Source organism: Globicephala melas, chromosome 16, assembly GCF_963455315.2.
Source record: "Globicephala melas chromosome 16, mGloMel1.2, whole genome shotgun sequence".
In the NCBI taxonomy this organism is placed as follows: Eukaryota; Metazoa; Chordata; class Mammalia; order Artiodactyla; family Delphinidae; genus Globicephala; species Globicephala melas.
Genome location: NC_083329.1, coordinates 37,013,534 through 37,039,880, shown reverse-complemented (window position 1 = coordinate 37,039,880; position 26,347 = coordinate 37,013,534). Strand labels below are relative to the sequence as shown.

General features: G+C 37.7%; 1 protein-coding gene across 2 annotated transcripts in view; it reads right to left on the bottom strand.

Annotated features, from left to right (window-relative positions):
• RNLS (renalase, FAD dependent amine oxidase) overlaps positions 1-24,544 on the bottom strand; it is a 270,146-nt gene extending 245,602 nt beyond the window's left edge. The window contains exons 1-4 of one of the 2 annotated variants that reach the window (XM_030864988.3): positions 24,341-24,544; positions 23,348-23,453; positions 22,600-22,742; positions 14,623-14,781 (exon numbers count right to left, since the gene is read on the bottom strand). In XM_030864988.3, coding sequence (XP_030720848.1) covers positions 14,623-14,781; positions 22,600-22,742; positions 23,348-23,453; positions 24,341-24,458 — 526 coding nt within the window. In that variant the 5' untranslated portion in view covers positions 24,459-24,544. Of the gene's footprint in view, positions 1-14,622; positions 14,782-22,599; positions 22,743-23,347; positions 23,454-23,804; positions 24,094-24,340 lie in introns of those variants that run through there. The other variant, XM_060286576.2, reaches the window with a different exon arrangement.
• Between the last annotated feature and the right edge of the window lie 1,803 nt (positions 24,545-26,347).

Below are 26,347 nucleotides of genomic sequence, written 5' to 3'. Positions count from 1 at the left end.
CCGCCTGCCGATGCAGAGGACACGGGTTCGTGCCCCGGTCCGGGAAGATCCCACATGCCGCGGAGCGGCTGGGCCCGTGAGCCATGGCCGCTGAGCCTGCGTATCTGGAGCCTGTGCTGCACAACAGGAGAGGCCACAACAGTGAGAGGCCCGTGTACCGCAAAAAAAAAAAAAAAAAAAAAAAAATTCCCTGTTTTAAAATTAGTAGTTGATTGTGGTAATACGTTCTTATTTGTGTTTAGCCCATTTTATTTGAATCTTCAGATTTTTCTACCAGAAAGCTAAGAATCTTAGTTCTCAAATTTCTTCTCTCTTTAAAATGTCTCTGTCAGCCAGAAAGCTAAGAATCTTAGTTCTCAAATTTATTCTCTCTTTAAAATGTCTTTGCCAGCTCAGATGGGGAAAAGTTTAATTCAATTCAGTTGGTGACTCAGTTGGTGATAATGACGCAATTCAATGAATTATAGCTCTCTGCTCTTTCATCTCACCCCATCTCTAGTTTTGACATTTCTTTTTAAAGCCTTTCTGTTATCGAAGAACTCTGAATGAAAAATAGAGTTCTAAGTTTGGAAGGAAGTACACAGCAGTAAGACAGCATTAAGAAGGAATCTTTTCTTCCTCTAGAGAAGCAACCTTCTGGCCTAGTTTCAAACATCATACATCTATTGACAGCATGTGTACAAGAACAAAAAAGTCCAAATATTTACATCATAGATGCATTTATATCAAGCATGGGGAGATCATACACATTAGTGCCAGATAAAGAGGCCAAAAGGTACCTTGCCCCAATTACTAGAGCCTAGAGAAAATCTGGATTCCAGATCTGCCACCCAAAAGCTATGTGACATCAGACAAGTTATCTTAATTTCCCTGAGTCTCACTTTCCCCTTGTATAAAATGGGATAAAATAATGCTCATAAGGTGACTGTAAAGAGTAAAAGATATACTGTAGGTAAAATGCTTAATAATAGAAATTCACAAAAACTCTGTTTGATGTTGGTTATCATCATCATCACGAAGTTAATTCTCTTGCTCTTTTTTTTTTCCCAACACAAGTAACTCGTTCCTCAGAAGGACATTTAAGTAGGAAAACTCCCTCTGTCCTGTCAGGACCTGGAGTGTGTAATAAGCACAAGTATTGATAATATCAGTGCCAGATCACCCTAAGCTCCAAGGTGAATGAAAGTCTCTGCCATTTCTGCTGACTCTCAAGTTTTGGGAGGGTGGAAGAGAGGCAAAGATTAGCTTGGGTTCCCTCTCAGGCACTTAGAGAGAGAATGTAAGATTAAGTGGAACCAACTCTCCGTGTCTAATATTTTTTAAATAATAATAAGGACAAGTAGATGAGGCAGATACGAAAGGTGAAGATCAAGATATAATAAATAAAAGGAATTTAATAGTAATAATTATTTTTTTGGTCTAAAATTGAGATCTCAGTTCATAAGCTTGCAGGAAGCCCAACAGAACAGCTAATATCTAAAGAAGTTTAGAAATTGAATTATTTCCCCTCCTATGGAGATGGTCTGCTGGAAAAAGCAATTAAGCATATTATTCGATGAATAAAGGACTTTTGTTTCTTGTGCTTGTAATCAAAATCTTTTCATCAAAATCTCAAGGAAGAATGAAGAATTTAAACTTCTTTTAGTAAAAAGAATTGGTTCTCATTATTCCATCAAGGATGATGGGAGATTCTAGAAGTTCTAGGAAGAAGGTTGAAGGTATTCATTATGAGTAATATTTTATCATTATATTCTATGGTACATAATAAGTTCTGAATTATGCATTTTTGTAGTATAGATTACCAAAGCTCTAAGTTAAGTGTCTGTTTAAGGAGAGTGTATGTGTTAAGATTAGAAGCCTTTTGAACAGTGTTCCCCAAGTCCTCAAATGTTTTTTTCCTCCCAATCCAATTAGGTAAAGTCGTTTCCCATCTCAATGTATCTAGTCAGGTTTTAAAAAGGTAGATGCCATATTTTTTGATGAACTAGGACCTCTGTTGTTTGTTCAACAGATGTTCACTGCATTCTGCCCCAAATCCACATTTCCAGCTTTATCTCCCCCAAATTCCCCACTGCAAAGCCTTTATTCCCACTAAGCCAATCTATTTTCAGGCTCCAATATATAAAACAAATGTTTCTACTTCCAACTTTTTGCTAAGACCTGTTTTCTCTCCAAAGCCTCCTCTTCCTCTCCCTCTGCCTGTCCTTCATGATGTATTTCAGACTGGTCAGTATCCACTGAGTAAATAGAGACTGAGGTGTACATGTGTGAGGCGCTCACAAGCAGTAGGTAAGTCAGAACCAGCTCCTGTCTTCTTATGCTTTATATTCTTAAATTCTACCAGGAAAGACACACATTGCACAATGGATTAAGCCATTAGTTAATTACAATTGTGATAGTGTTAAAACATGAGGCGCAGGAAACTAGGCTAACATGTAATGGGAGAAATAGCCTGGTCTTGGTGGTTGGGAAGATATTATTGTGGAAGCAGTTTTAAATTGAATTTGAAGGCCGGGCAGAGGGCTAAAGTGGGGCAGAGGGAAGTCAACAAGCAAACTTTTTTGATGGGGGCATGGTTATTATTAAATTGGGATATATTAATAAAAGCATAGTAAGGAAATTCTTGCCTTCCAGACATTAAAACTGCAATAGTATTTTTGCTCCTTTATCCTGGCTCTCTGTAAAGTTAGGGATAAAAAGCAATAAAGAAGCCACTGGAGAAGGACCTGGCCATCTGCTCTCAGAGTTCTGAGAAATTACCAGTAAGAACTGGCCTTACTGCTCTGAGCCCCACTACCCAGTCAATATAGGAAGAAGACTCAAGGGGATATGAAAGCTCTCTCAGGAATGTCATATTCCTGGAGATAAGTTTTTTCCCCAAATCCTGTGAGCTGGGAGGAGGTGACTCCCCTTCCTAGGAAGTCCCCAGAGGATAATTCAGAAACAAACCCTGGGGAGGGAGCTCCAGGAAGGTTTGACAAGGACCATGTTTTCTGACTACGTACTTGCTGAACTGCAGAACCTACAGGGGCTGGGGCAAAGCTCTGCTGGTGTGCTGACTTCACTGCCTCTGGGCTATAGGAGGGGTTTGTTAACAGCCCCAGAAAGGCTCCGTGTGAAGCTGAAATCTGCCCACTGGGCCAAGAAAACACACCACACACTGTCTACATGGAACCAACACTAAGCATCAGACAACAAGAATGAAGTGCAGGGAAGCCAAGGCTACCTTCTTACCACCAACAAGCTGCCAGTCATAGGAGCAATCAATGTCTCCTGGAGAATATAGTCTGAAGGTGGGGGTGGGTAGATATTCAAAGAGAGACTGAAGGGGTGTGTGTATAAAACAGACCCCACAATTCACTCTGCCACAAGCCCCTAGTACCACATACAGGTCTACCTGGCACTGAAGTTCAAAAATAAACACAGCTGTGTCTTAAAAACCAAAATGAGACTATTCCAACAGCCAAAAGTGACTAGAAAGTTGGAGCAAATGATCAAGATGTCATTAAGGCACTCACTCTCTAGAAAGACATGGAGTTCAAATAGGGAAGTGTGAGGGCAGTTCCAGGAAAAAATAAAACTTCCTCATGTTTACACCCATATAGTTCAGACTCCTTAAAAATGAGTTACGACCACAAAGTGATTATAAAGAAAATAGTGATGGTTTGGCAAAGGAGTAAATAAATGGAACAGAATAGATATCCAGAAACAGATGCAAGTATATAAGGAACTTATCATATAGCAAATGTGGAATTTCAATTTAGTGGGAAAAAGAAACTCTTATTAAATAAATGGTGCTGGTATAATTGGTACCACTATGGAGGAAAATGCCCACAAAGCTAGATCCATATCTCATACCTTATAAAACACATATTATGTCAATAGATAAAGATTTAAATGTAAAGCATAAGAATTAAATTTATTAAAATATAATTTATAATATTTATATGACTTTAGAATGAGAGAAACAGTTCTTAGCGAGTCAGGAAATCCAGGAAATCTATAAAAGAAAAGATAGACTTGACTAAATAAAAATCTTAACAAATTATTATGGCAAATGACATAAACAAGAGCAAAATACAAATAAATGGTAGTCTGGTAGATATCTGTAATACCATATGAAAAACTTTAATATCTCATATGTAAAATGCTCCTAAAAGACAAATAGCCCACTAGAAAAGAAAGTGTAGGAGATGACCAGGACATTTACAAAAGAGGAAATCTAAATGTCCAATAAACTCATGAAATGAGGCTCAATCTCACTTTCAGTCAAGGTAAATGCAAATTAAAGCAAGAATGATGTACCTGTTTTCATTTATCAATTTGGCAGAAACCTTAAAAAGATTAATAAAACATTAAAAACGTCCAGTGCAAATGAGTATATAGAAAAACAGGCATTCTCAAACATTAAGAATGAGAATCATCACAAAATTTTTGGAAAGTAATACGGCAGTATGTATTAAAACATACAGAGCTTTTGACCCCCAAATTCCAATGTTGGTATTTTATCACCCAATTTAGCAATAAACAGGAATAAATAGGAAAAAAAGAGAAACCACATGAATGTTATCAATAAACAATGAGATGAAAAACTAAATTCTGGTACTCCCAAACTAGAGAAGATCATGCAGCTGTTAAACAGAAATAAATTAGAAGTATTTATCCAAAGGAATTAATTTAAAATGCCAATTTCAAAACAATACATTTAGAAGGTGCCCATATGCCTGAAGCAAGGTGTGGAAGGGCACTCACTAAACTGTTAACATCAGTTACCTCCAGGGAGTGGGAAAGGAAGACAGCACAGGGAATGAATTACTAATTCAACTTTGGATTCCTTCATTTTTTATAAGATTACTAATCAGCTTTGTCGTTTAAAGTAATAAAAAAAATATACTTGGGGAGAGGAAAAAATAGGACTACTTAATTTTTTTAACTTACCCAACAAAATGTAATACAATAGACATTCAAAAAATATTTGTGGAATGAGGTAGAGAGAAATAGGAGGGAGATGGAGTATGTTTAAATTTAAGTGTGTTTGTAAGGGATAAGAAGATGACCATTAATGGGATGACAAAGCACTGTAGATCCTATAAATAATGTGAGGAAAGGAATAAGAAATACTTGATAAAGCTGGCAAGTAAGAAAGTGGAAAAAAAGTGAAAAAAAAGTAAAATAAGTAAGTAGACAGAGATGTAAAGGATAAATACAATATAGTTATTATTCGAATAAATGTAAAAGTGTTGAATTCTCCTATCAAAAGAAACAGACTTTTCATGTTAGATTTAAAAATTCAGCTAGGTGGTGTTCTCTGTAAATACCTAAATAAACATAAAACAACAAAAGTGATATTACTCACGATCTCTACAAACATAAAAGATTCCCCAATACGCCTAATAAGAAATGTGTAAGTTCTTAAGATAAAAGCTACAAAATTTTTCTGACGGACGTAAAAATACCTAAATAGAGAACTTTGACTTTCTTGGATGAGAAGATGCAGTACTGTAAAGACATAAATTCTTCCTAAATTAACACTCAAATTCAATGCAATTCAAATCAGTAGTCCAACAGGATTTTTTAATGAAACCTTATTCTAAGGCACACAGAGAGAAATAAAACATTAGATTAACAAAGAAAACTTAGAACAAAAGTCATCAAGAGGACCTTATTCTACTCTATATGAAAATAACTGTTTGCATCCAGTATGGAGTTTAGTGCAGAAAATTTTTGTTTCAGATTTGCACTATCAAAGCTACACTTTGCAAACTTGGAAACCTCCTAAATGTTCATCAAACTGGTTTAATACATAAAGGTAAATACAAAGAATAGAACACTATATAGTAAAAATTATGACAAATGTGAACATTCACTGGCATTGAAAAAATTTTCCTAAGATATTATAAAGTAAAAAAAATATTTTATTTCTACCTTAAAAATACCTAGAAATATGTATTAACTGGGTTAAGATCCATGGGGCTGGAATTATGAATGCATTTTATTTTCTTTTTAGTTTCAAGTTTTTCATCAATAAAGTGTATTAATTATAAAATAAAATTCAAATTCAAAAATCACATAACATTAGAAGAAGAAAGATACTGAACAATTTTGTGTATGTCAAGTACAGTATTAAGGTGCAAATTGGTGGTAGAATATCTGAAACCAGAGTATGTAGCCAGAGGTTAGAAAGGAAAACAGAGTGAGGTGACAGCCTGAGGAGCTCTGTTTTGCTTGCTAGAGCACCGATGTGAGAAAAGAGGGGGAGAGTACATAGGTGACTACTGAGAAAGTGGTTATTTACTAGGACATCTTTAGAAAGTTAAAAATGTACCCCTAGGATTTTTAATAGTTCACTAAAAACCTACCATCTGTGAATTTACTGAAACTTTTAAATGACTACACTTCAGGCGAACAAGTGTTTCAATTTTTAAAATGTAAGCCAAGTAAGCATTTTTTAGATGCAGTCAAATAATATTTTATTGGATTGAAAACTTCTGTACTCTGAAGTAAAGTGGCAATTCCTTAGTCTAAAACTGTGTACCTTAAGGCTTGAAGGTTTCTGTTCTTCCTTTGGTGGTTGTATTCTAGAATTTTAATAACAATTTCAGATTCTCCTAATTTATAATTAAATATACATGTATATGTATACATATATCTCTATTGCCATTGTAAATCGCCATTGTACAGCTGTGGAGTTTTATATTTCTAGATAAAGGATTTTTCATTTCTTTTAGACTATATTCATGCATGCATCCTTTAGTTATTATAGTTTGCATTCTTGAGACCTATAGGTTTATTACATCTTTGCTATAATATAGCAACCAGAAATTAAAGAACTCACCAAAATAAGTCATTTAGGGAAAATCAACTCTCCTTTCTCCACCCTCCAATCTATGAAAGAGATGCTCACTGTTGTGTTTCTAAAGGTTGGGATGCCTCCCGCCTCACATACAGACACGCGAAAGGGAAGTGTCTTTCTTTTTCAGAGTCTTAAGTTGGATTCAGCTAGTGGATTCCTGAAAGTGGGAGTGGGTAGGGAGTGGAGATGAAATGTTTAAGGGACAGGGGTTTGGGGGAGAGAGAGAGAGACCTGGCTCTCACTTGTATACCCAGCCCAGCTGGGATCTTGCTGCAGAATGCCTTTGAAGCATGTCTCTCACCCTGGAGAGCAGTGGAAAGATCTCAGTGTCAGTACAGTGTTATCCCTAGAAAGGCATCCCTGAGTCCACACAAGGCAATGTGTCTAACCCATGTCAGAGGACCAGGGCTGGCCCAGCCCCACACAGCAGAGGAGGAGCAATAATGATGGCAACCTTATGGACTTACGCCCCACACCTCCCCTGTTTTCTGGCACTACAAAAGCCTGGGGCTCCTGTGTGATCCCAAAGGGAAGGGAGGCAGCTCTAATGATGACTGAGGGTGGGTTTCCTATCAGGTGGATAAAAAGATGCTCTAAGCAGATAATTTGTATATTTAGAGAAATGAAGGAACAGACGATCCTTTGCACCCTAGTGTTGTAAATTTTAACTCAAGATGACCATACTATATTCTGGATACAAATACACCATTGTTTTGCACAAGGGCAAAGTAATGTTTCTCACTGTGTTTCCAATATCCTTATTACTGATATCCAAAATCCTTACTAGGATTTTTCTGGCTGCCTTTTTGTGGGCACACATTTGACTGACAATAATGAATCATCTACAGAGATATCTCCCCCACTACCATTTGCTTATTCATAACCAAGAGCTCAGACCACATCATCTTATAAAAATGCTTTCACATCAGTTTCCCCAACACAGAACTTTTACACTTGTCAGACGTAAAGCTCATCTCTTATTTTTGTGCCCACACACAGCTTCATGAGAACACCTGGCCAATGGTCATGGCATCTTCTAAATTACTTGAGTTAGCATTTAGAAAAATGTCAGGAACATGGGGACACTTAAGAAATATTCCCATAATGATGCTTCCTCAGAGGTATGGGTGATCCTATGAACAGTGTGCATGGAAGTCACGCAGGTGGGGGTAGATGTTATGACAAGGTGTTTATTCTCTTACTCTGGTACAGGTTTGGGGGTGTGGGGTGAAGAGGTGAAGGAGGGAGTGAGGTTGTACCTCCCTCTAAAAGAGGTGGCTTTCATAAAAATGTCGCTGTTGACTTGTGAAAAAGCTCCAATAATGACTTACTCCTCTTAAAAAAGTGATCAGTTCGTTAATTAAAGTTAATTAATATAGAGTTTTCAAGGCAGTTGTCATGTTCTTTCACAACAAGGAATATGTCTGTAATGTATCCTACTTGTAAAACCCTGAAAATAAAATAGCCACCTTTGTTTAATCCCCAACACCAAGCATACAACCCTTTAAATAGACATCTCAGACCTTTTCCTTAATGGTAAAAAGTCACAAACACTAAAAAGTTACTGGGAACATTAACTTTAATACTTCTAAATCCTCTACTCAGATTACCTCATGTAATCTTCACTGTAATCCTATGTGGTTAGATAATGTTATTTACCCTCATTTTAGTAACATGGAAATCGAAGCTCAGAGAGGTTAAGCAACTTGCCCCAAATCACCCAGACAGTAAGTGGCAGAGCTGCGTTACGAATCCTGGCTTTGTCAGTCTACGTTCTTCACTCCCTCCACAGAGTAGCCAACGCTAAATAAGTAGTATAAAACCCAAGTGCTAGAGAAGGTTCTGAACGCTTTCCCTGAAGCACAGAGCCCCCAGGAAGCTCTGAAGAACTCAGAGGCCCAGAGCTGAATCCTGAAGGACAGAGAACACAAAGGATGTGTCAAATTGTTCTAGGCAATGGGAGCTTTGTGAGTAAACGCACAGATGAAGAATGTGTGGTTCATTCAAGGAACCCAGAGGAGACCAGGATTCCTCTAGAAAGGAGGCCAGCTAGATGACTCTCCTTGCCTCTCTCAACTCTCTTTTTGGCAACTCTCCTGATCTGTGGCCACATGCTCAGCATGGACCACACTTTTGTCTGCTTTCTGAAGTAATGTTAGGGGGCTTGAGGGCTTTGGTCCAAAATTAGCAGTGTTTTACGGGGTGAGGGTAGGGCAGGACTAGCACATTTTCTCCCCGGAGGGTTACTGACATGTTTCTGCTCAGATGAATATGGTTCTCACCTCTGTGGATTCATCTGGTCAGAGCAGGAATGCACGTGAGTCTCCACGGGGATAGGAGGAGTGGCTCTCACACGGAGAGTCCAGCTCCAGACCCAGTCTGTCTCCTTCTCTCTCTGTGTCTCTCTGCCTCTGTCTCTGTCTCTCTTTCTTTCTCTTTTCCTTCCTTCCTTTCCCCTCCCTTTCCTTCATTCCTTCCTTCTTTCCTTTCGTTTCATAAAAAAAAAAAAAAAATTAGCCTTCTGGTTTTAAGGATGTGAGATAGCATACCAAACTATAAAGGAAGATTATTCATTAGGAGACCTTTAAAAATATGCATTCCTGGGCTCCCCTGGTGGCGCAGTGGTTGAGAGTCCGCCTGCCGATGCAGGGGACAGGGGTTCGTGCCCCGGTCCGGGAAGATCCCACATGCCGAGGAGCAGCTGGGCCCGTGAGCCATGGCCGCTGAGCCTGCGCGTCCGCAGCCTGTGCTCCGCAATGGGAGAGGCCACAACAGTGAGAGGCCCGTGTACCGCAAAAAAAAAAAAAAAAAGCATTCTTTTAATATAAGCATGTGGGAGAAAACCTGAGGAGCCCCATGTCAGAGGCAGTCTGATGTAGAGGAAAGAAATTTTCCGTACATTGTTTACCCCACATCCTTTCCACTGCCTCTGCCACTTTCCTAGCAGGAGTATGAAAGAACTATGGCAGGAAAGTCAGGTTTGTGGATTTCAGGCCCAGATGTTCCATTCCAGTTGATGAAGAGCTCTATTTAAGTGTGTAGGAAACATGAAATCAAGACAATAATGATATTTGAAAGGCGCCTGCTTTTTTCTTGACCATACTTTCTCCTGTCCAGCCCCTAATAAATTGTATGAACTTGTACAGGGCAGATGCTGTCTTAAATTCCTCATCGGGGTGGAAGAACCAATGAGCCTCAAGCTTCCTCCTAGTCCTAAAATTCTATGATCCATCCAAGGTTCACGCTTTCATCCTAGTACCGTGACTCAGGGACCAAGCCAGGACGAGTAGACTCTAAGATTAGCTGAATTCTAGGAGCTTATAATCAAGTTGGGAAACAAGACAGATGTTCAGTCATTTGGCACATATTGACTGAACAATAATAGTGGTGTGTGGGCCTGCATGCACCTTGGTACTTGATGCTGGGTGGGGATGCGGTGGTCTATAGGAGCTCTTTCCGCCTGGATTTTATGGTTTAGTGGGAAAGAAACTTACCGGAATATAAGAATCATAATAAAATCTGATGAGTATAATGATAAGACAGAATGTCCCAAACAGGCCTAACTGGGAGGAAAAAATTCCCATAAGGTGCTTGTTAAAGGTATGGATTCCTGGGCCTGACCCAAACCCTAACAATCAAAACCTTCTCAAAGGTGCCCCTTAAATGTTTTCAACTCTCAATCTTCATTAGGCAAGTTTGGAAAACATGGTGATCAAAAATGAGCAGGACACTGTGGGAACTCACAAATACATGAAACAATCAGTATTAGGGTAGTCTGACACCGTGTATAACGGTGGTTACGTGTATAACGTAGGGTAGTCTGACACCGTGTATAACGGGCTCTGGAGTCACACTACTAAGGCTCATATCTCAGCATCACCACCAAGAATGGAAATAACAGTAATTAGGATTGTTGTGAGGATTAAGTGAGCTAGTTTTTATAATATTAATATAGAGAGAGTAGCACTGTTATAGAACCAGATGGCAAATCATGAATCATAAGAGGTTCACTATATAGTTCATAAAGCTTCCCTGTTCTCCTAACTGGGAGAATGTAGTAAGTGTAATAAGTAATTGCCAAAAAAAACCTAGTTCTGTTTCTTTTGTAAAAAGGAAAATAGGGAAAGGGAGGATGGATAAGGGAAAATCCAGACCACACTGTAATCAAAAGGGAAGTCTTTCATGTAAGAGATGGTACTATATTGATTCTAAGGGGTAGACATGATTTAAAAAGAGAGACAGAGAGAATGAAAAGACGAGCACAAAGAAAGCCAAAGACACAGGGCTGCTTATAGTTTGTATGAATGTGAGACCTGTAGCACAGCCCTAGTTCTGTCACTAATTAGCTATGAACTTTTGGGTAAGTTAATTATCATGGACCTAAATTTATTTCCTTGTGTGAATGGAGTTTTGTGAATTATATTACAGATAGTTTTACAGCCTATATTTCGGTCATCTTCATAGTTGTCTCTAGTTAAAAAAATTTGGAGGGGAACTGCAATATATACTGCGTCCACTAGATGGCAATAGATAGCTTTGTAAATGGAGGTCTTTCACAGAAACGGAAGATGTCTAATAAGCAAGCAAGAGTGTATTTAAGGTTCTTGAGAAACAGAGAGATGACACTAATTCCTCATACTGAGGTCCTTATTGAGATTTATAAGATAAATAGAAATCATATGTTTTTAATCCCTTTGTTTTAGACCCACAGGTATTCAAGGGTCATGTTAGGACATTCTGTTTTAAACCTTTACTGCTAAAATGGGTTATTTCATAACAACGAAACAAACAAAGAATTGCTTGCATGAGGTCCAATTCTGCACTGAGCCAGTAAAACCCCCCAAAGATCCTTACTCTTAGTCAAAAGTACCAAGTCAATCATTCTTAAACTTTTTCATCATAAAGAGCCTACATATCCCACCACTAAAAAAGAAAAGGAAAAAAGATCTATTTCCTCTTCAGCACAATACACTTTTTCAAATGGTGTCACCATTATCATTTTTTATAGTAAGAGTAAACTATCCTTATTTTTAAAGTTACGACAGTTCAAAAAATTGTATCAAAGAAGATGAAAATCATCTTCAAGCAATAACAATGTTATTAAACTATTTTGGATAGATAGAAAAGAAATAGCAATGCATTCTTTTATCTTTTTTAAATTAAAAATATTTTTAAATCTTCCCATGTTAGTAAATATATTAATGATCACTAGCATTTAATAGTTCACAGCTAAATATTTACAAATTTTATTCAATATACTTTGACCAAAATGTCTGGCCTCTGCAACAACACTTTCCTTCACAAATTGACAGAAATGGCCCCATTTAAAGATGAGTAATGATTAGACAGGGACCTATGCAGAGAAAATGAGGAAGACAACAGAACGTACAGAACCTAACAAATGAGCTGATGAAAAATACATAGCAGAAAAATTTTTCCAGGAAGCAGATTAGTTCAACAAACACTTAGGCAATGACTTGAAAACAGTGAAGGAATATATGACCTCTTTGAAACAATCTCAAGGAACGGAGCAAAAGGAACACATTTGAAAACTACATGAGTGACATAGAGGAAGGCTAGAAATAGAAAATAAAAATAATGCAAAGACCAAAACTGACAGTGAGTTGAGACAAACAGCAGATATGGAAGGGAGATACTTTGAAGTTTTTAAGATACTCTGAGATCATAATAAATGGAACAGATATAGATAGATGGTTATGTTAAGTATTAGAAGGAAACAGCTGAAAATAAGGGAAAAGCTGAACCTTCAAATACAAAATGCACAACACGATTCATGAAAAACTGACACAAAACTATTAACAATAAGATATATCTTTATGAAATTACTTGACTCAAAGATAACCAAATACAAAAGAGGTACTTCTAAAATAAAATATCTCTGAAAGGCTAAAAGTAAAAAGGATGCACCAGACAAATGAAAATAAAACAATGAGCATCTCATTTATCAGTCAAGAATGATACGAAAGCAAAATAAAATGAAAATGACACTAAAGAAAGAACTCAAGGTTAAAGGGTAAATTTTAATGAAGAAATATTATGAATCAAATAATGTGGTATAAAAAAATCATAAAGCAAAATTTGTTCCCCAAAACCCCAGGAAAGACAGAAATACAATAATAGTAGAAGAATTTAAGTTATCTCTCTCAGACCAACACAGTTCAGCTACTCAAAAAATAAGGATAAAGATGATCTAAATAAAATTATTAATTAGCAGGCCCTTAAACATCTTAGGACTCAGTCTATGCCATGGTATTATATTTTATATGTCATTCAATACAAATATTGAGAAATACCTTCAAAATGCAACACTGAAGGGTCTCCACATACAAAACTATGTAGCTTTTAAAAATTGGAATATGTAATTTACAGTACCACTGAATATACTAACCAATTACTGTGTTTTAGTTAAGTTACAGTATGTTATTTAACACTCTCAAAATCAATCCAATTATTACAGAATCCGAGGCAATAAATTATCCTACTTTAAAGTGACTTTGGCAACACACTAGAGGTAGACTCATGAAAGAGATCTTTGAAATTCGTTTTTTACTTTGCCTATAGCTATCTAATAAACATTCCAATCCTTTCTATATGTCTCAGACTGTACAACAAAAGAAGCTATATATTGCTACTGCATGGTAGAACTGATAGTCAAACTGCTTTCAAGATGTAATATGCAGTTACATTCTTCCTCAGAGAACAATCTCTATTACGGTTCTAAATCTAGGATCTATAAATGATATTCATTACCAGTTTTCTTTCTAACAGTGGCATAAAAGGCTATTTCTCAATCAAATCCAATATCACCTTCAGTCATGCCACCAAGTCAAAAGCTACAGGCATGTCACATCCCCAAAGCCTTGCCACCATCACCAGACTCTGCTTTGTTATAACTCATGGACTTGAAAGCAAGATGAGGTATCCTCCAGAAATCAATGACTTTGATGTGTCAGGGTCAGTCAGACATGATGAAAGGGAGGAGAATAATCAGTTAAACCTGGCATAGGTAGATACAAAGCAGAGCTATAGAAAAGCTTTTCTTAAGAATCCAGGTAACAGGGAAATCTATAGAGACAAAATAGATTACTGTTTGCTTAGAGTTGGAGGCAGAGATGGGGGATGGAGGGACGGAGGTGAGAGCTTTAGGATATGGGGTGTCTTTCTGAGGTGATGAAAATATTCCAAAATTGAGTGTGGGAATGGTTGCAGTATGTCGTTGGATATACTAAACACCATTGAAATATACACTTCAAATGGATGAGTTGTATGGTATGTGAATTAGTCTCAAAGCTGTTTTTTTAAAAAGGAGGTGGGAGAAGCCAGGTGAAAGGTGAGTCAACAAATCACAATCAGGGAAGAACATGAGAGTCACACTCAAGAACGATCCACGGTAAGGTTTACCAGGCTTGTCACATAATCAATGCTTATATCATAAAAACCTTCTTTTTTCCAGAATGGCCACAGAGACTGTTCTTCTTTTGGGCCAAACGACTACATCTCCATCAAAAATACTTACTTCTTAAAGGCAAGGAAAAAAAGAGAAATATTCCATTTTTAACTGGGTTTTTAAAACTCTGGATTTCAATTTGACCTAGACTAATATAATGAACCAGACCATAGTGTCAGTTTTTAAAACATGCAAATCAGTAGAATCCCTAATAGACCCTTTGCTAAGTCAGTTAAACTGAATTCACGCTCTCTCAAAGGGAGCCCATTCCCTAAGGTAAACAGTGCAGGCTGAGACTCACAGTTGACGATGTCACCTTGAAGCTGCAGAATCTGGGGAGCTGGCATCGTGAGGACAGCAATATCAAACAGCTCAGGGGAGCCTGTTTCCCTGAGGACTTCCCACTTGTCATTTCTCAGGTTGATCTGGGTCACACATTGTCTGAAGTAGACATCAGCACCTGTTCCAAAAGCAAAATCATATTCACATAATCAGGATTTTCCATACGAATGAGAGGGAAGAGAAGAGTCACAAACTGGATCCACTCAGATGAGTAAAATGGAAAAGTTCTTCTTGTCCAGCCCCTGGGTTTCACTTCCTTTACTTTCTATCTCGTTTAATGGGAATCCCTCCCTTCTGGCACCCTTGGACCTCCCTAACAATGCCTGCTCTGGGAAAAAAATAATACTACTACTACAATTAATAATAATAGAAACCATAGATATCTTTCATTAATCATCTACTGTATGTCAAGACTATGCCAAACACTTGATATACATTATACCAATTCATTTCCCAGATAAGGAAACAGACTTAGAAATGTCACGCCATGATTTAAATCCACATCCACCTGACTCTAAAGTTCATTATCTTTGTAGAGCAAGTATACATCTTAGTAAAGCTATAAAGAATTCTCTCTAGTAATACCAAGAAAGAGCAATATTACCCATTAAAAGTATCAATATTCCTTATTAAACCTGAAAAAAAAACTCTGAAGAGAAATCCAAGTCTCATCGATGGATCAACTACCTTTATGACAAAGAATCAAAATGAAGAGAAATACAATCTGGAATATCCTCTCATAGCATTTCCCTTATTTGCATTTATCACAAAGATATTTTAATAATTATTTGAGTAGTTATATGATTAATATTTTCTTCCCTTTTAATTTGTAAGCTCCATAAGCCACAAATTATGCCTGCCTTTTCTATATATAGCATATAAAGTATTGTACTTGGCATGTACTAGGTATTTAATCAATATTTGTGTAAGAGAATGAATTATGAACCATAAACTGAAAGATAGGAAAATATAATTGGATCATTAAGTCTCCTTGGTATACTAGTACTTACCTCACATTCCAGTTGTGAGAAAAATTTGATGTTAAAGCAAATCTACTTTTATTTGGCCTCGTGAATAGAAAAGAAGTAAATAAAAATGGAATAAGGGGGAAAAAGCACAATGAAAGATCCTGTCCATCACTGCATGGGACACCTCGTGCTCCTAGCCACTAAACATCCAGCTTAAATCCAACCTTTGCCATGAAGCTTCCAGTCCGCGGCTACTCCAGCTCAATGTGATCCTTCTCATCTTGACAATCACTGCCTTTACCACTCCTTCTGACATTGATCCAAAGTATCTCTATGCTTTAGGTGTGTCTTATCTATCCCAAAATACTCTCTCGGGCTCCTCCATGTCAAGTCTCCAGATCTCATACACCTTTACATCTTTCACATTCCCTTGAATAACTCTACAACATAGTAATCACAACTTTTTAAAATCAAATGCAAATATGGTAGAAGGAACGAGGCCCAGGGGTCAATCTCTTTGAGGCAATTAGCATCATTCTGCTCAAAGATTAGAGCAAGGGCTTCTAAATAGTGCTTCAACTTGCCTGAGCATTTCTCTAAGGCCCCTCCTCTGGGAAGGCACAAATAACTGGAGTTTTCAACTCACACCCACCATCCCCTTTACTCCAACCAGAATGGCTCCACGTCCCTCTGTTCTATTGATTTAGGATGTCTCACCCCTCACTTACCTCACTCTAGTCCTGGCCCTGACTGGGACCTCAACTAAGTCAACTGACTTTATATGTTTCATTCAGTTGTGTTTTCACATAATATTCCCTTTGAAAACAGCATTACATTGGGTTTGTTTTTGGTGGTGAGTAGGTGTGTGTGTTTAACAGAGTTGAAGTCCACTAACTAGAAATTCTCCATATCCAGTCAAACGTCTTGGACATATATCCCAGAGGTCCCAAAGTGTTCTGCAAGATGTATATCAGTCAGCACCAGCAGCACCTTGGAACTTGTTAGAAATGCAAATTCTCAGGTCCCAACCCAGACCTACCGAATCAGAATCTGGGGATCAGGCCCAGTAGCCTGCATTTAACAAGCCCCCAGGTTTGTTACCATGTACTTTAAAGTGTGAGACCACTGGGGTAGATAGATAGACCCAAATCTAATACCACCACTGGCAAAGTCACTCAAAAAATAGCATTTTCCAAGAGTTAGGGGCAATGGTATCGCTGCTCTGACTAACCAGGAAGTTTTCCTGTTCAATTGCTAGGAGTCAGTTTCAGGGAAAGTGGCATTTCCTTGTGAAAGTAACTAATAACTTTTGAAAGGACCACATGACCGAATCTATAGGCTCTGGAAAATCATTTTTAAACACTTAGAGAACTAGATAATATCTCTCAATCTGAGCTTGGTAAATTTGACCATGTCCCTCTCTTGCATAAAATCCTTCAGTGGTTTCCCACTGCATTTAGGATAAAGTATAAAATCTTAACATTGCTTACAAAGCCCCTTACGATCCGGCTCCTGCTTCACTCTTCAACTTCACCTCTTACCGTTTTCTCCCTCATTCTCGACGCTCCAGTCATGATGACCTTTTCATTCCATAAACGCACCATCTTCCTCCTACTTTAGAACAGCTGCAACTTGATATGCCCACTGCATGCAATTCTCACCACTCAGCTGTTGGCCTAGTTCACTCTTGCTCACCTTTCAGGTACCCATGGAAACATTAGCTCCTCAGAGATGCTTTCCCTGACACATTTCCCATACCTCACTCCTCTCAAACTCACATTAGTTTAGGTCCTATTATTATAGCTCTCTCACAAGGCTCTCACTCTTTCTTCTTAGCATTTATTATGTACCCCTTTTATGTGTGTGAAATTAGTTTTTGTCTTTTCCCCCCACTACACTATATTAACAAAGGCAAGGTCCATGTGTTCTATTTACCGCTATTTCCCCAGCTATTTTTATTTCATAAAAATAAAAAAGTCTGCAGATAACTACAAAGATATCAGAACACAAAGAAGTTTTAGCCATTTTACAAAGGCAAATATGTTTCTGTTGTTTATTTATTCAATGTGTATCCCCTGCCTTCTTCCATTTTAGAGAAAGAATCTAAATTCATTTTCCTCCAATAATTTCCTACGAAAGGTTTCAGTTCAGAACTGCTGAGATGGACCTGAAGAGATGTAAGCAATGTCTAACTAAATGCACTGCTTAAACTGCAGAGTGCTTAACCAAGGCTCCTGGGCTATCTTCTACCTTCTCTCTGACAGACACTGTTACGGATGAGTGCCATGATCACCCGCCTAGGAGAAATTTTGAGACAGAACTGCCCAGCCTTAATTGTCTTACATCAATTTTAGAAAGAAAGTAAACACAAAAGTAAAAAGGGAGAAAATGATAAAAATTATATATTATTAGAAAGAAATCACACTAGCTGATAGTATCTGCAAATTAAACCATCTTTTCTAATAAATCGATCCTGTCAACTTTGACAAGTTACATTGCCCATGTTTACTTTTGATTGTTAGTCAATGTCCCTTTTAAAGTAGACGGTAAAATAAAAACAAATAAATGGAGCAACGGTTCTTCCTATGGTAGGCCAAACTAAATAAAAGATGCTCACCCTGTCCCGGAAACTAAATTCATCCTCCTATGAATGATTTAATAACATGGGCCTTATTCAAAAGCAAAAGGACTTGGTTCATCACTGTCTAAAGGTCATAGGCAGGAACCAGCAGGTGATTGATCTTCCTGTTTGCATAAAGAAGTAAAATGGCATTACTCCTTAGTAGCCCCTTCCCCCTGGGGCAGGGACTAACCAATGAAAGAGGGGGACTAGGGGAAGGGCACTATGAGTTTGTTCTCTTGAGCCAGGTGTCCATTGACACGTAGAACCAGGGTAGGATGGGAGCAGTCTCTCATACTGTAGGGGAAAACCTGGAAAGGAAAAGATGTTAAATCATAGGTATGAGACCCTTTCATTGTCCTCCATGAGATCATTAAAAGGAAGTGACAACAGGGTCAGCTTAAAGAGAGTGCTGGTCTCTTACTTACTAGTTAAGCCACCATAAGCAAAGTACTTAACCTCCTGGAGTCTCATTTTTCTCATTAGCACATGGGGAGAATGATAACCACCTTGAATGGCTATATGAGAATTAGAAATGATGTACGTTAAGAGCCTAACATAGTATCAGATAAATAGCACTTAACAAATGATAGAGTAGCTTTTGTTCTTTTGAATTTCTCCCACCCCCAACAATGACAACCAAAAAAGTAAAACAACAGAAAAAGCACATTTTACTTACTCAAGAAGATTGTATTAATTGGGAAGAGAGGCAGTAGGTAAAACTGATGTCAATAAACGCAGTTTTCTCTGTAATAAGCTTAATGTGAACACATGAGACAATAAATGAGAACAGACCATAAGGTGAAGAGGCATGTGCCTATTTCCTCCTGCCCTTTACTACTTATTCTGGGAAACTGGTCTACTTAAATATTGGCTTTAGAGAGTTGAACCTATTCTAAAGCATACCTGATTAGACATACCCAATACAGATAATTTCCCTGGAAGTCTAGTCCCAAACTAAATAAAACTGGTTGGACCATCAGACTGTGGGGTTGTGAACTCAACTGATCCCAAAATGTAGAGTATTTTTTGGAACGACTTGGCAATTTGGGTTCTTATGCGCTGAGCACATGCAAAGGTCAGCTTCATTCAAGTAGACTATTTTTTGAACTAACATTTATCAAGAGATTTCTATGTACATGGCCTATTATTTGCTTAAATTGACAATGAGTGCATTATATCCTTTATTCCTCACAAAACTTAGTACTAGGTACTGTTATTGCTCTCATTTTTCCAATGAAAGAACCAAGGTATAGATTTTAAAACTTTCCTAATATTACATAGCTAGGAAATGGTGGTAGAATGTGAATTTGAATCCAGGTCATTTTGATTACAGGGACTCTCTCGACTTATATTGTGGAAACAACTAAAATAAGATAGAAACCATTTATAGCACAGAAACCTTTAAAGAAGTTTAAAGAATGCTTAAATGGATATAATTATAAAATTTTAAATGGTATAGATAGGGTCTACAAAGCCTATAATAATGGATCTGGGTAGAGGGTGGAAAGACCTCTTGAAGCAGTACAAAGATAATATTTAAATAAACTAAGAAAAAGTTTATATACACTCAAAATATGTAGACCTTGAACTCAATTATATAAAAACATTTTAAAAAAAAGCAGAAAGTATGTCACAAAATGGACTTATTGTTGATTTATATATCATAGTGACACTTTCCCCTGCTATTTTTCTGTATTTTCCAAATTTTCTACCAGTAGTATGTAATTCTTTTTTAAAAGTTACTTTTGAAATAAATATTTTACATAGTGAAAAGAAAATCTAAAGTACTCACACTCTGAACAGACTGTACAAATTGAAAGAATAAATAGGTTTTTACTAAGAATTGGCTAAATTAGAATGAATATATGTATATTTATATATCTTAGAACTCTAAATCTATATCACTATACCTACCTACTATGTACAAGGTACTATTAGATTCTGTTTGAGCTACAAATAATTAAATATGACCTCTTCTGCCAAGAGTTTCCAAAGCAAAATTGGAAAATAAAGCATATATTCCCCCAAACACGTAACACAAAAGGGTGTAGGTACAATGTATTCAAGGAGTGTCCCTCAGCTATATGAGGCAGGGACTTTGGTTCATGTATCATTAGTGCCTAAAACAGTATATAGTAAGCACTCAGTAAATGTTTATTGAATGAATGGATGTATGCATGCATGGATGGCTAGATATATAATACAATTAGTAAGTACTTGGAAATTTTAGTAAGTATGCACATCTAATTTGGGTTAAGTAAAAATCATGATGGAAATGAGATTTTTTTTTTAAAGTTGTATGGTGGCAATATATGAAGCTGATGGTGACATTCTACAAAATGTCCAAATGGTGTCACCATCTGTGATGGTTAATTTTATGTGTCAACTTGACTGAGTCATGGGGGTTCCCATATATTTGGCAAACATTATTCTGGGTATGTCTGTGAGGGTGTTTTTAGAAGAGATTAATATTTAAATTGGTAGACTGAATAAATCAGGTTGCCCTCCCTAACATAGGTGGGTATCATCCAATCAATCAAAGGCCTGAATAAAACAGAAAGGCTGACCCTCCCAGGAGTAAGACAGGCAGTAGGTAAAACTGATGTCAATAAACGCAGTTTTCTCTGTAATAAGCTTAATGTGAACACATGAGACAATAAATGAGAACAGACCTATGTTCTGTTCTGTTCAGTTCGAAGACAATAGCCTTCGAACTGGGACATTGTTTTATTCTCCTGCCTTCAGACTTGAACTGAAACATCAGCTCTTCCTGGGTCTCAGGCTCACCAGCCTTTGGACTGGAATGGTACCTTTAGCTCTCTGGGGTCTCAGGCTTTTGGACTGAAACTAAACCATCAACTCTCCTGGGTCTCCAGCAGATCTTCAGACTTGCCAGCTTCCAAAATCACATAAGCTAATTCTATACAATAAATCTTTATCATATATATATCGTATATATATATCCTTTTGATTCTGTTTTTCTGGAAAATCCTGATGAATACACCTTCATAGACTAAATCCTAGATGGAGAAATGGCTTCACCCAGAATGGTATTTACTATGTCCTCATGTTGTATATTCAATCTCACTGGCCCCTCCCATGCCCAGTATCAAGGATTCTCAGGGTTCCCAATTAGTAATATTTGATGAAGGAGACCAAAAAAAACAGTAATTATTCTAGAAATAGCTTATGAAACAAAACAAATACTCAGCCTTATACCTTTCCTCAGTGCTCTTCAGTTGGGCAATTATTTATGATTCATCAAGAAGCTTATTTCTGTTTTAAAAAATAAATCATTTATCATCCAAGATTATTTATCATCTTTTTCAAAAAAGTCCATTTTAAAACACTTATAAAATAAACATTATAAAATAAACATAAAGAACAAATGAAAATCCTCATAGAAAATGGGCAAAGGTTATGAATAAGACATTCACAAGAAAAAAAAGCACAGATGTGGTTAGCAAAACAAAGATGCATAAACTCACTCATAATTAAGTAAATGCAAATCAAAACACAAGGAGATACCATTTTAACCCATCACATGGGCAAAATTTTTAAATTTCCATAATATCAGGATGTGTGGAAAGAGACGTTCTCCTTCACTATTGATGAGATATTCTTTAAGAGGAAGAGATGGCACAACCTAGTTAAATAAAAAATGCACATACCATTGACACACCTACTGTACTGCTAGGAACTGATCCTACAGATATGCTTTCAAAAGTATGTCAGGGTTAAACATTGCAGTAATATTTGTATTAGCATAAACCAAAACAACCCCTCATCCCCCCCAAACAATCCACATGCTTACCAGAAAGTTAAGAGTTAACTAAATAACAATACACACGTACCATGTAATACTGAACAGGCATTGAAAAGAATGAAGCACACTGAATTTGCTGATATGAAAATAGACCCAAGATATGATTCACTCTATGATTATGCATCAGTCAGGAATCTCCAGAGAAATAGAACCAATAGGATATATATAGACATAGATAGAGATAGAGATTGATTTATTATAAACATAGATGAGAAAAGTATAGAATGGCTTATGTAAAATAATCTCGTTTCTGTTTTAAAAAAGAATATATACAAATATATGAATAGGTAAATAGAGACAGCCACGTAGAACAATAGATAGATGCATAAACATTTTTCTGGAAGCATATATTGGAAACAATGATTACTTTAGGCGAAGACAACTAGCTATTGAGTGGTGAGTAGGAGAACATTTACTTTATTTTATAACTTTCTTTATAGCATTAATATTTACTTATGTGTATAACTTTTATTTTAAAATGCTAACTTTAAAAGAAGGCAGAAAAAATTCTCTTCTCACCTGATTCTTTCAAGTAATGGTTAATAATTGAAGAAACTCCATCAGGTGCCACAAAGTTACAATCTCCTTCTTTTATTACCATTCCTTCAATAGGAGAGGTCAGAGGCTTCAAAACACCAGGAGCTAACAGTTCATCATAAAAACTGAAATAAATCAATATGTATAACATAACTATAAGCTATACTTAGCTCTAAATACTATATTCTCTTCCAAGAATTCTTAGAGATTACAATCCTAAATAATAACTAGAAATCTTCTATGAACAACTCAACATATGTTTTATGTTAATAAAAACTATAATTCAGGTGAAGAATGGAAATGTTTTGAGAATCCATAGTCTTTTGCTAATCTTAGTCAAAGGTCTGTTTTCTCATATATTTCAAAATTAAAGACAGTGAAAATAAAAAGCAAGATATTCAATACACCAGGTTTAAATCTGGTTAAGATTGACTTCCATCACAGCTATCTGTCCTCTTCCTCAGCACCAACATATGAACTCTTATTTATTGAGCCCTTACTATGTTCCACGCAACATCTCATCTGATGGTCACAACAATTGGATGAGGTATGTATTACAATCTCCCCGCTTTACTCAGGTTAACCTTTTACTGCTAATATGATCAATGATGATAATATAATTTCACTATATTACAAGGGTCAAAGTTTAACCCTGCTAAAAATGGATGATTTGTATCTTTTTACATCCTCCAACCAGTAAGACTGATTCCACCCCTTTCAACTGACTCACCTCTGGTGTTTTTTGGCGTAATGAGGAGTGCAGGTGATGTACTGGGCACCCAAGTCCACTGTGCTCTGTGGATTATGAGGACTGCTGGCTGTGGTCATTCTTCCCCCTTGAATTAGTCCCCAGGAAAATGTATTAGTGCATTAGAATGAACCTTTTGCAGTTGACGCTATTCACCCCAGGTTACCACAAATAGATTACTTAGAACTGTTTTAGGAAACATTTTAAATTTTTAAAAAAAATTTTTTACTTTCATAATAATTAATATATTTTTAAATATTCTGTTTTCTCCAGATTACAGACATCTAGAAAACGTTTTTTTATACTGAAGATTTTTGTCATCTAACATTGTCAGGAAGTAATTAAGAGACAGTTTGGTCACTGAGTGTGAGATATTTTTTTAAAAGAACACATGAATAATGCGCCACCCTTCAGCACTGTGACTGAGGCATCTATTTACCTATCTGAGTAAAAGGAATGAACGAACGGACAAAAGAAAACAAAATAATGAATGAAACGTCAGAATGAACGAATCAACGAATGCTTTCCCTCTTGCAGTCAGATTTCAGGAGATGGACAGGATGCTGTCAACTAAATCTTCGTAAAGTCTTGGTCAATGAGCACTTGAGGAGTCTCACAATCTAGAGATAAGCCTCCAAGGCACAGAGCGGCCAAGAAAAAAATCCATTTCTTAGCGACAGCGGCAGGCCCAGGATTTGCAAACTCCAGTCAGGATCCCTCCCAGGCCGCTCAGGCCGCCCTCTGAAGCGCTCTCGGCACTCCCGCCCCACCCCCCAGCCCAGCCGGGGTCGCCGCTTCCACCCGCGCGCCCTCTCAGGCCTTACGGGCGCCGGAAGTCTCCGATCACGTGACCAGACGCCCGCCGAGCTGCTGGATTTTTTTCACAGACTTACCCCGGGAGGGCCCACGCCACCTCAGAAGCAATGGTCCCCGCAGGCTTCTTTTCCCCCCCGTTTCGGCCGGGAGACGACCCACCTGAGTCCTCGGCCTTGTCCCACACAGCAAGGTGCAAAGGACGGGTCGCCGCCTTCCTCAGCAGCGCTGCGCACAGGCTTCCCGTCAGCCCGGCGCCCACGATCAGCACCCGCGCCATGCCCCGCTGTCTCCGCGGCGGGGTGGCCAGCCTGCAGTAGGTGGAACAGCCAAAGCTCAGCGGGTTAGAGATGTCGGCTCCGCGCTCCGGGCCCCACCCGGTCCTTGAGCAGTTCCTCGTCTGGCCTGCAGGGGGCGGAGAGGAGGCGACCGGGGCTGAGGGGATGATAAGCGCTGAAGACCAGCAAACCTTGGCTTTCCCCTTGGTTTGAGGGCCAGCAGCTGGCTTCCAAGACAGGCTGGCCCCATCCGATAAGCTGTGAATTCCAGCCTGCCCCTCGCCCCCTGTAAACCTGTAAATCATGTAGGTTAGAGTGTGAGACCCCGCCTCGCCACAGGGCTGGTGTTGACTACTGCTGAGACCCAGCCCAAGGTAACTTACTAGGGTGGCTATGCCTTGCTGGAACCTTCGCTAGCTTAGTATTCTAAGTCCGAACGGAACTTACCAGCGATGCCAGAGCCAGCTGTTTTCAATAGACCTTAATGGCCACTATTCACATAATAGGAAAAGAGTTTGGGAGAGATTTTCTTAAACTAGCCCTCGGGCTTTGTGTAAGGGATATAACGTTTTTGAACCTCAATTTCGCCATCTGTGAAAGGGGGCCAAAAAATTCTACATTCCAAATTGTTGAAAATTAAAGATACTTGGTTCACCAGAAAGTTTTACATCACTCATCTCTTCAGTAGATATTAAGTTTTATGTCAAAACACATTCCAAATGCTATAAAGGGACATGAAGATGAGCAAGACAAGGATTCATGCCATTACCACTAGTCTTTGTTTTTTCTAACGTTGCCCTGGAGGTTCTCAAGGAAACGATAAAAAGCAAGGATAAGACTGAACTATTAAAAAATAAAAAAACTAAGTTACCCTGAATTGCAGATAAACTATTACCTGGAAACCAGAGAAGCTTGAATAGCTATCAGAATTATAAGAAAGTTGACAGTGGTAGCCAATTACAACGGAAACATTAAAAATTATAAGTTTTACTTTATGTACACATCATGAAGCAATTACCAGGCATCAAGTTGGTGATAGATTAATATTGCATATATCTAATAAAAGATAATAGAACTAGAAGATACAGATGAACATATGTAACCTAACAAGACATTCCTAAGCATAAAAATAAAACTGAACATAAAAATGGAACTGAAGAGAAAAACATCGAATACATAATCATTTACAAATTATGTTCAAAATATACAAGACAAAATACAAATAGTAAACAAATTTTTGGAGCATATGAAAGATGAAAGTTTCACACCTTATAGAAAATCTTTAGATAATTTTTTATTGAAGTATAATTGATTAACAATATTAGTTTCAGATGTACAACATAGTGATTCAATATTTTTATAGATTATATCCCATTTAAAGTTATTTCAAAATAATGGCTATATTGCCCTGTGCTGTATATTCTTGTTGCTTTTATATTTTGTACACAGTAATTTGTATCCCTTAATCCACTACCCTTATCTTGCCACTCCCCCTTTCCTCTCCCCACTGGTAACCACTAGTTTTTCCCTATATTTGTGATACTGTTTCTATTTTATTATACTCATTAGTTTGTTTTATTTTTTAGATTCCACATGTAACTGATAACAGAGAGTAATTGTCTTTCTGTGTCTGACTTATTTCACTAAGCCTAATATGCTCTAGGTTTCATGGAAGACAATTTTCCCACAGATGGGGCGGTGGGTGAGGGAGGGAATGGTTCAGGTGGTAATGTAAGCAATGGGGAGCAATACGGAGTGGCAGATGTAGCTTCACTCACTCGCCACTCACCTCCTGCTGTGTGGCCCAGTTCCTAACAGGCCCTGGACCAGTACCAGTCCACAGCCTGGGGGTTGGGGGCCCCTGCTCTAGGTTCATCCAGATTGCTTCAAA